The sequence below is a fragment of the Pelobates fuscus genome, chromosome 9 (assembly GCF_036172605.1).
Source record: "Pelobates fuscus isolate aPelFus1 chromosome 9, aPelFus1.pri, whole genome shotgun sequence".
Lineage (NCBI taxonomy): Eukaryota > Metazoa > Chordata > Amphibia > Anura > Pelobatidae > Pelobates > Pelobates fuscus.
This window is the reverse complement of record NC_086325.1, coordinates 89,281,085-89,294,049: the sequence shown is the minus strand read 5'-3', so window position 1 is coordinate 89,294,049 and position 12,965 is coordinate 89,281,085. Positions and strand designations below refer to the sequence as shown.

The window sequence follows — 12,965 nt, the reverse complement described above, 5'->3', positions numbered from 1 at the left end:
CACACACACACACACACTGACAGGCTCGCACACACACACACACTGACAGGCTCGCACACACACACACACTGACAGGCTCGCACACACACACACACACTGACAGGCTCGCACACACACACACACTGACAGGCTCGCACACACACACACACTGACAGGCTCGCGCACACACACACACACTGACAGGCTCGCGCACACACACACACACACACACACTGACAGGCTCGCGCACACACACACACACACTGACAGGCTCTCACACACACACACACTGACAGGCTCGCACACACACACACACTGACAGGCTCGCACACACACACACACTGACAGGCTCGCACACACACACACACTGACAGGCTCGCACACACACACACACTGACAGGCTCGCACACACACACACACTGACAGGCTCGCACACACACACACACACTGACAGGCTCGCACACACACACACACACACTGACAGGCTCGCACACACACACACACACACACTGACAGGCTCGCACACACACACACACACTGACAGGCTCGCACACACACACACACTGACAGGCTCGCACACACACACACACTGACAGGCTCGCACACACACACACACTGACAGGCTCGCACACACACACACACTGACAGGCTCGCGCACACACACACACACACTGACAGGCTCGCGCACACACACACACACACTGACAGGCTCGCGCACACACACACACACACTGACAGGCTCTCACACACACACACACTGACAGGCTCTCACACACACACACACTGACAGGCTCGCACACACACACACACTGACAGGCTCGCACACACACACACACTGACAGGCTCGCACACACACACACACTGACAGGCTCGCACACACACACACACTGACAGGCTCGCACACACACACACACTGACAGGCTCGCACACACACACACACTGACAGGCTCGCACACACACACACACTGACAGGCTCGCACACACACACACACTGACAGGCTCGCGCACACACACACACTGACAGGCTCGCACACACACACACACTGACAGGCTCGCGCACACACACACACACTGACAGGCTCGCGCACACACACACACACTGACAGGCTCGCGCACACACACACACACTGACAGGCTCTCACATACACACACACACACTGACAGGCTCGCGCACACACACACACTGACAGGCTCGCGCACACACACACACTGACAGGCTCGCGCACACACACACACTGACAGGCTCGCGCACACACACACACTGACAGGCTCGCGCACACACACACACTGACAGGCTCGCGCACACACACACACTGACAGGCTCGCGCACACACACACACTGACAGGCTCGCGCACACACACACACTGACAGGCTCGCGCACACACACACACTGACAGGCTCGCGCGCACACACACACACACTGACAGGCTCGCGCGCACACACACACACACTGACAGGCTCGCGCGCACACACACACACACTGACAGGCTCGCGCGCACACACACACTGACAGGCTCGCGCGCACACACACACACACTGACAGGCTCGCGCGCACACACACACACTGACAGGCTCGCGCGCACACACACACACTGACAGGCTCGCGCGCACACACACACACTGACAGGCTCGCGCGCACACACACACACTGACAGGCTCGCGCGCACACACACACACTGACAGGCTCGCGCGCACACACACACACTGACAGGCTCGCGCGCACACACACACACTGACAGGCTCGCGCGCACACACACACACTGACAGGCTCGCGCGCACACACACACACTGACAGGCTCGCGCGCACACACACACACTGACAGGCTCGCGCACACACACACACACTGACAGGCTCGCGCACACACACACACTGACAGGCTCGCGCACACACACACACTGACAGGCTCGCGCACACACACTGACAGGCTCGCGCACACACACTGACAGGCTCGCGCACACACACTGACAGGCTCGCGCACACACACACACACACACACTGACAGGCTCGCGCACACACACACACACACACACACTGACAGGCTCTCACACACACACACACACACACTGACAGGCTCTCACACACACACACACACACTGACAGGCTCGCGCACACACACACACACACTGACAGGCTCGCGCACACACACACTGACAGGCTCGCGCACACACACACTGACAGGCTCGCGCACACACACACTGACAGGCTCGCGCACACACACACTGACAGGCTCGCGCACACACACTGACAGGCTCGCGCGCACACACACTGACAGGCTCGCGCGCACACACACACACACTGACAGGCTCGCGCGCACACACACACACACTGACAGGCTCGCGCGCACACACACACACACTGACAGGCTCGCGCGCACACACACACACACTGACAGGCTCGCGCGCACACACACACACACTGACAGGCTCGCGCGCACACACACACACTGACAGGCTCGCGCGCACACACACACACTGACAGGCTCGCGCGCACACACACACACTGACAGGCTCGCGCGCACACACACACACTGACAGGCTCGCGCGCACACACACACACTGACAGGCTCGCGCGCACACACACACACTGACAGGCTCGCGCGCACACACACACACTGACAGGCTCGCGCGCACACACACACACTGACAGGCTCGCGCGCACACACACACACTGACAGGCTCGCGCGCACACACACACACTGACAGGCTCGCGCACACACACACACAGTGACAGGCTCGCGCACACACACACACTGACAGGCTCGCGCACACACACACACTGACAGGCTCGCGCACACACACTGACAGGCTCGCGCACACACACTGACAGGCTCGCGCACACACACTGACAGGCTCGCGCACACACACACACACACACACTGACAGGCTCGCGCACACACACACACACACACACTGACAGGCTCTCACACACACACACACACACACTGACAGGCTCTCACACACACACACACACACTGACAGGCTCGCGCACACACACACACACACTGACAGGCTCGCGCACACACACACTGACAGGCTCGCGCACACACACACTGACAGGCTCGCGCACACACACTGACAGGCTCGCGCACACACACACGGACAGGCTCGCGCACACACACACTGAGGCTCGCGCACACACACACTGACAGGCTCGCGCACACACACACTGACAGGCTCGCGCACACACACACTGACAGGCTCGCGCACACACACACTGACAGGCTCGCGCACACACACACTGACAGGCTCGCGCACACACACACTGACAGGCTCGCGCACACACACTGACAGGCTCGCGCACACACACTGACAGGCTCGCGCACACACACACACACACACACTGACAGGCTCGCGCACACACACACACACACACACACTGACAGGCTCTCACACACACACACACACACACTGACAGGCTCTCACACACACACACACACACTGACAGGCTCGCGCACACACACACACACACTGACAGGCTCGCGCACACACACACTGACAGGCTCGCGCACACACACACTGACAGGCTCGCGCACACACACTGACAGGCTCGCGCACACACACACGGACAGGCTCGCGCACACACACACTGAGGCTCGCGCACACACACACTGACAGGCTCGCGCACACACACACTGACAGGCTCGCGCACACACACACTGACAGGCTCGCGCACACACACACACACACAGACAGGCTCGCGCACACACACACACACACAGACAGGCTCGCGCACACACACACACACACACACTGACAGGCTCGCGCACACACACACACACACACTGACAGGCTCGCGCACACACACACACACACACTGACAGGCTCGCGCACACACACACACACACTGACAGGCTCGCGCGCACACACACACACACTGACAGGCTCGCGCGCACACACACTGACAGGCTCGCGCGCACACACACTGACAGGCGCGCACACACACACTGACAGGCGCGCACACACACACTGACAGGCGCGCACACACACACTGACAGGCGCGCACACACACACTGACAGGCGCGCACACACACACTGACAGGCGCGCACACACACACTGACAGGCTCGCGCACACACACACTGACAGGCTCGCGCACACACACTGACAGGCTCGCGCACACACACTGACAGGCTCGCGCACACACACACACACACACACTGACAGGCTCGCGCACACACACACACTGACAGGCTCTCACACACACACACACACACACTGACAGGCTCTCACACACACACACACACACTGACAGGCTCGCGCACACACACACACACACTGACAGGCTCGCGCACACACACACTGACAGGCTCGCGCACACACACACTGACAGGCTCGCGCACACACACTGACAGGCTCGCACACACACACACGGACAGGCTCGCGCACACACACACTGAGGCTCGCGCACACACACACTGACAGGCTCGCGCACACACACACTGACAGGCTCGCGCACACACACACTGACAGGCTCGCGCACACACACACACACACAGACAGGCTCGCGCACACACACACACACACAGACAGGCTCGCGCACACACACACACACACACACTGACAGGCTCGCGCACACACACACACACACACTGACAGGCTCGCGCACACACACACACACACACTGACAGGCTCGCGCACACACACACACACACTGACAGGCTCGCGCGCACACACACACACACTGACAGGCTCGCGCGCACACACACTGACAGGCTCGCGCGCACACACACTGACAGGCGCGCACACACACACTGACAGGCGCGCACACACACACTGACAGGCGCGCACACACACACTGACAGGCGCGCACACACACACTGACAGGCGCGCACACACACACTGACAGGCGCGCACACACACACCGACAGGCGCGCACACACACACCGACAGGCGCGCACACACACACCGACAGGCGCGCACACACACACTGACAGGCGCGCACACACACACTGACAGGCGCGCACACACACTCTGACAGGCGCGCACACACACTGACAGGCGCGCACACACACTGACAGGCGCGCACACACACTGACAGGCGCGCACACACACTGACAGGCGCGCACACACACTGACAGGCGCGCACACACACTGACAGGCGCGCACACACACTGACAGGCGCGCACACACACTGACAGGCGCGCACACACACACTGACAGGCGCGCACACACACACTGACAGGCGCGCACACACACTGACAGGCGCGCACACACACTGACAGGCGCGCACACACACTGACAGGCGCGCACACACACACTGACAGGCGCGCACACACACACTGACAGGCGCGCACACACACACTGACAGGCGCGCACACACACACACTGACAGGCTCGCGCACACACACACACTGACAGGCTCGCGCACACACACACACTGACAGGCTCGCGCGCACACACACACACTGACAGGCTCGCGCGCACACACACACACACTGACAGGCTCGCGCGCGCACACACACACACTGACAGGCTCGCGCGCGCACACACACACTGACAGGCTCGCGCGCACACACACACACTGACAGGCTCGCGCGCACACACACACACTGACAGGCTCGCGCGCACACACACACACTGACAGGCTCGCGCGCACACACACACACTGACAGGCTCGCGCGCACACACACACACACTGACAGGCTCGCGCGCACACACACACACTGACAGGCTCGCGCGCACACACACACACTGACAGGCTCGCGCGCACACACACACACTGACAGGCTCGCGCGCACACACACACACTGACAGGCTCGCGCGCACACACACACACTGACAGGCTCGCGCGCACACACACACACTGACAGGCTCGCGCGCACACACACACACTGACAGGCTCGCGCACACACACACACACTGACAGGCTCGCGCACACACACACACACACTGACAGGCTCGCGCACACACACACACACTGACAGGCTCGCGCACACACACACACTGACAGGCTCGCGCACACACACTGACAGGCTCGCGCACACACACTGACAGGCTCGCGCACACACACACACACACACACACACTGACAGGCTCGCGCACACACACACACACACACACACACACTGACAGGCTCTCACACACACACACACACACACTGACAGGCTCACACACACACACACACACACACTGACAGGCTCGCGCACACACACACACACTGACAGGCTCGCGCACACACACACACACTGACAGGCTCGCGCACACACACACACTGACAGGCTCGCGCACACACACACACTGACAGGCTCGCGCACACACACACACTGACAGGCTCGCGCACACACACACTGACAGGCTCGCGCACACACACACTGACAGGCTCGCGCACACACACACTGACAGGCTCGCGCACACACACACTGACAGGCTCGCGCACACACACACTGACAGGCTCGCGCACACACACACTGACAGGCTCGCGCACACACACACTGACAGGCTCGCGCACACACACACTGACAGGCTCGCGCACACACACACTGACAGGCTCGCGCACACACACACTGACAGGCGCGCACACACACACTGACAGGCGCGCACACACACACTGACAGGCGCGCACACACACACTGACAGGCGCGCACACACACACTGACAGGCGCGCACACACACTGACAGGCGCGCACACACACACTGACAGGCGCGCACACACACACTGACAGGCGCGCACACACACACTGACAGGCGCGCACACACACACTGACAGGCGCGCACACACACTGACAGGCGCGCACACACACTGACAGGCGCGCACACACACTGACAGGCGCGCACACACACTGACAGGCGCGCACACACACTGACAGGCGCGCACACACACTGACAGGCGCGCACACACACTGACAGGCGCGCACACACACTGACAGGCGCGCACACACACTGACAGGCGCGCACACACACTGACAGGCGCACACACACACTGACAGGCGCGCACACACACACTGACAGGCGCGCGCACACACACTGACAGGCGCGCACACACACTGACAGGCGCGCACACACACACTGACAGGCGCGCACACACACACTGACAGGCGCGCACACACACACTGACAGGCGCGCACACACACACTGACAGGCGCGCACACACACACTGACAGGCGCGCACACACACACTGACAGGCGCGCACACACACACTGACAGGCGCGCACACACACACTGACAGGCGCGCACACACACACTGACAGGCGCGCACACACACACTGACAGGCGCGCACACACACACTGACAGGCGCGCACACACACACTGACAGGCGCGCACACACACACTGACAGGCGCGCACACACACACTGACAGGCGCGCACACACACACTGACAGGCGCGCACACACACACTGACAGGCGCGCACACACACACTGACAGGCGCGCACACACACACTGACAGGCGCGCACACACACACTGACAGGCGCGCACACACACACTGACAGGCGCGCACACACACACTGACAGGCGCGCACACACACACACTGACAGGCGCGCACACACACACACTGACAGGCGCGCACACACACACACTGACAGGCGCACACACACACACTGACAGGCACACACACACACTGACAGGCACACACACACACTGACAGGCACACACACACACTGACAGGCTCTCACACACACTGACAGGCTCTCACACACACTGACAGGCTCTCACACACACTGACAGGCTCTCACACACACTGACAGGCTCTCACACACACACACACACACTGACAGGCTCACACACACACACACACTGACAGGCTCACACACACACACTGACAGGCTCATCCTGTGTGCGAGGGATAAGTACTCTGTAGCTCCTCTCTGCGCTCTCGTACTGCCTGCAGTGGGTAGCGGGGCCGGAATGACGTCATATTCTGGCTCATTACACAGTGCGAGGGAGCAGAGAGAAGCTACAGAGTACTGCTCCCTCGCGCGCTGTCCACAATGCTCCCGCGGGCGGCCGCCTACCTCCATGCGCGCCTGCAATATTCCCTGTGACGGCATATTAGAGAGGTGGCACATCCCAGACGCCAGTGCGAAATCTTTAGTCGACGTGGCGCCTGGGATTTGTCGAGCCCTGCTCTACGTGTATTTTGATATTAATATTAAAATACTCTTGGACAGTATATATATATACACACACACACACACACATATACTGTCCAAGAGTATTTTAATATTAATATCAAAATACACGTAGAGCAGGGCTCGACAAATCCCAGGCGCCACGTCGATTAAAGATTTCGCACTGGCGTCTGGGATGTGCCAGCTCTCTAATATGCCGTCACAGGGAATATTGCAGGCGCGCATGGAGGTAGGCGGCCGCCCGCGGGAGCGTTACTATATATATATATATATATATATATATATATATATATATATATATATATATATATATACACACACACACACACACACACACACACTAAATATATATGATCTCAGTATATATGAATGTAATTTTAAACTACCTCTGCTGGCACTGCCTTGGACTGAGGTCCTCGCGATCACATGGCCCAGGGGGGCCGAAACAGACGGAAGGGAACTCTCTGAGCTCCCAGGTGAGTCCCCGTACCGTGATTGCCGGCGACAGGGTAAGTACATAAAATGGGGTGGGGAACGTGCTATGCCGCCCTCCGTCGTTTAGAGCCAGGTCCCTAAGGACGGCATAGCACACCCGCTGTCCTTAAGGGGTTAAAGTTTTAACAATATATTTTTTTTATAAGGACTCCTGACAACTAGGGATGAAATTACCTTTCCCTAACAAACTCCTGATTTAGTTCACTTACATTTTGGTTCTATTATAAGTGGTTAACCCCCACACAGGAGTTTACACTTTTATTTGGAAAACTTTTGATCATGCATCTCTATACAATAGTGTTAGGAATACAACTTTGTATTCCTAACAAATAGAATCCCTTTAAGGATAAACACAGAGCAAGCAACTAGGCACACATCAATGATAAAGAGACTCTTAGCTCTGATGTATAAAGAGAGAAAAAAAAAAAAGAGCAATGTCTCCCTCTGGCGAACTATTAGGGAATATAACTAATTAGATGTGCAGATTAATTTTTCAATTTAAGAGAATTGTTTAATTAATAAATCACTTGAACAAAAATAACTTCTATACAAAGTGGATTTCTCCATGCAATATTAGACATTTTAATAAAAATCTGGGAACTTGGATCTGTCCTAATTTACTGTTAAAAACAAGCAACAGACAATAGTAATACTGCTAGTTACTTCCACCCCCATTGCCTCTACTGTGGAATGGTTTACAACAGATTTAATACAGAAGTGGGCTCGTGCAGGGTCCTCCCCATATCCCTCACCCAGACATGCAATGCAAACTATTTAAAGTAAATAAAAACCCACCACACATTCGCACCTTATACTTTGATATTGGGCTGTGTATAAGACTCATATAGTAGTGGTTATGGTTTTAAGCACCACAACAACTACGGAGTCAAATAATTAAGACGTTTACCTCCTCTCTCACAGGAGGACTCATGGTCTATAAGTCTCTTATAAAAGTACATCATATGGTATAGAATGATGAGATCATTGCAAGGTGAACTATCTCCAGTTTAATTGGTTAATCACTCATATTTGAAAGACAATTTAAAATGTTATTATTTAACTATAACTATTGTGTTTGGTTAAATATCAATGTTTGTTAATGGACGTTCTTAACAATCTTTAAAAACGTGAACAAGCAATAGTTTGCCCTCTAACCTGGGTCACCCCTGGGTGACTAGCATCCTCTGGTGCTGGGTGATACAGATTCTGCTTCTGCAGAAGCCAGATGCATATCCCACTGATCATTCGATGTCTGAGCGCTTTCAGCCAATAAATGACCCACTGTGCAATAAATATGCACAGAACTGACATTAGCCAGCCTAGAATACACGTGAGCTGACGTACAACTGACAGAGCTGGAAGTGGAGTTAAACCTCTGACAGCAATTTAAAACATCTCAGTATGTGCAGAGTTTCATATTGAAGATTTTTTGCTTTTAAGTAAAAGTAAAAAATATCTTGATTTTTATCCACTTTGATTTGAAGTAATAGAATAAATAGTAACAAATCCCAGGCGCCCTTGCGTCTGGGATTTTTCTACCTATTCAGCCCTGACGGTAGTAGGCTTTGTGCTGGCGGCCTGCAAAAAGGAGAGCAGGGGCGTGCGGCCTGCTAAAAGGAGAGCAGGGGCCGGAATATGACGTCATTCTGCCTTCGGAAATCAGTAAACCGGGAACAGAGCAGAGAGATGACAGAAGCCCCACTGGACCCCATTGAAAGTCAAACTACTCCAGCTCTTCCAAAGGGAAGGCTGGGTGGACACATTAATGTGTGTAATTGTAGCAGTGACAGGGAGCGTGTGTATGTGAGTGTGTTTCAGCGAGTGTCTGTTTATTGTTGCAGTGACAGGGAGCGCGTGTGTGAGTGTGAGTTTCAGCGAGTGTCTGATTAGGTTACCGGAATCCATCGAATCACATGGAAACACTGTGCTGGTCTCACCATAGCTGGCTAAGCCTCCATGACTGCGATCATCAATTTTGATGATCTCAGCCAATCCCATGCTATTGCGCATGTGTGGCAAAACACCACGCTAAGCCAACTAGCATTTCCTCATAGAGATGTATTGAATCAGTACATTTCTATGGGGAACGTTCAATGCCTCCATGCAGCGTGTGGAGAGAGAGACTCTGAACATAGTTGCTGCACCACTGACCCAGATTGCACCTCTATAGGCCGCCTGAGTGACTGTCACTAGATGTGTTACTAGGCAACAATGCAAAGTGTTCAGGGATAGACTATAGACACCAGAACAACTACATTAAGCTGTCGTGGTTCTGGTGACTTAAGCGTCCCTTTAAGAATTTTATTTTTGACATTGGAAAACCTAGCTCCTACCTTTTTTTGTCAGCTCCTAGATTCCAAGCAAATTTGTCAAGATCTGCCCTAAGAAGTTACATAAATCCAGCCCAAATGTTTGATAGTGGTGATTGAATAAGATGAACAATAGAGGCAAACATGGCAACAGGGCAGCCTGCACAGAAGTGTGGAGGGAAAAAACACACCACACACACACACCTTTACTTGCCCAATGGACTTTTAGTGGTAGCGCAATCTACTTCTCCTGACTTAAAATAACAGTAACTTAACCCCTTAAGGACCAAACTTGGAATAAAAGGGAATCATGACATGTCACACGTCATGTGTCCTCAAGGGGTTAAAGGACCACTATAGGCACCCAGACCACTTCAGCTCAATGAAGAGGTCTGGATGCCAGGTCCCCCTAGTTTTAACCCTGCAGCTGTAAACATAGCAGTTTCATAAAAACTGCTATGTTTACATTGAGGATTAATCCAGCCTCTAGTGGCAGTCTTCCTGATAGCCACTAGAGACCGCTTCTGCGATTCTCAGTGTGAAAATCACACAGAGATGACGCTGGACATCCATAGGAAAGCATTGAGTAATGCTTTCCTGTGGGTGGTTGGAATACGCGCGCGGCTCTTGCCACGCATGCGGAGCTGACTTTGGCAGGGGGAGGGGTGGTCACCAGCGCTGAGGGAGCCCAGCGCTGGATTAAAGTAAGTGGCTGAAGGGGTTTTAACCCTTCAGGCCAGCGGGAGGGGGACCTAATAACCCTATAGTGCCAGGAAAACTAGTTTGTTTTCCCGTCACTATAGTGCTCCTTTAAATTAGAAATCTTGGGGATCGTGCTTAGACCTAGTCACTAATATTGCTATTCATTAAATTCAAAATCATGCCAGTGTGCGCGCTGGCAGCACATAAGGCTTGCCTGTGGTGTGCGCGGTGGCAGTACCTAAAGCGTGTTTTTTGTTTGCGCAATGGCAATAAGCTAATTCTGCAGCCTTACATTTTTTAACAGTTAAAACAGGTCTGTATTACCTAAAGAATTGTGCCCTTGTTTCCCCTGCCTGTACCAATTGTCAGAGCAGCTCCAAAAGCATGTGATATTTAATGAATCTGATATTTTAGGTCAGACATCAGTACCATAATGTATTGTTCAACTTGCTTTTGCAAGATTTCATGCAACACATCTTAGAACCCCACATTCCATTAGATTTCTGTCAGACATATGGAATGGGGAGAGGTAGGAGTTATTCTCCTCTAACATTTCACAAGCAAATTCCAGAAAAGGGTCTCCCAGCTGTGGTCTTGTAAACCTTTGCATTACAGACATTCAGTGTCCAATACTCCGCAAGCAGACGTGGAACACTCCCCCATAAAGATGCAATGTGTCACTGCATCTGTATGAAGAGATGCTGATAGGCATAGCATGGCACATGCATACTAGGCACCCAATCGAAGCACTGTATTGGCTGAGACCATCAATACCGATGATTTCAGACAGCAAATGAGTGGCCGCATAGTGATACCAAGGAGCTAGTAAAGTAATAAAGGTTTATTTTAATATTTCTCTAAACTTTAGGAAGGCAGGATTGTATTTCTAACAGTGTTCCTGAAGTTAAACATGTCACTAATGTCTGCGGTACAAGGTATTTATTAACTTTTGCAGTTAAAATACTGGTCTGTATAAATTACCGCCAGTTTGTTTAATTTTTATCACAGCAGCTTACCACTATAGGTTCTTTTAATGTAATAATATAATGCTCATTCATAAACATACCTTACGCTTGATAAATTCAAGCAACTCCGCCCTTCCTTTCTTAAAACAAGGATGCTGGAACTCTATTGCTGTTGCACGATCAGAATTCACAAGTCCGCTTTCCAAATTCATGACCTTCCTAAAGCCATCTGCAAATGAAGGGAAACTTGAAAGTAAGCCACCTTAAAATGTATTAAAGGAGTGGTACTAAATATACACGTTATTTTCAAACTCAGCTCTCACCCCCCTCCCTTTAATTGAGACAAATTAATATAAGAAAATTTAAGTGGATACAAATTACAGAACGACTCCCCACCCATAAAGCAGTTCAGCCTGCTGACGTCCTATGGGTAAAGATCATCCCA

General features: G+C 53.9%; 1 protein-coding gene across 1 annotated transcript in view; it reads right to left on the bottom strand.

Annotated features, from left to right (window-relative positions):
- The window catches only part of LOC134572878 (heat shock factor protein 3-like), a 96,292-nt gene that overhangs the window by 76,576 nt on the left and 6,751 nt on the right, over positions 1–12,965 (bottom strand). The window contains exon 3 of the mRNA XM_063432157.1: positions 12,622–12,749. Within this exon, the coding sequence (XP_063288227.1) occupies positions 12,622–12,749 (128 nt within the window). The remainder of the gene's footprint in view (positions 1–12,621; positions 12,750–12,965) is intronic.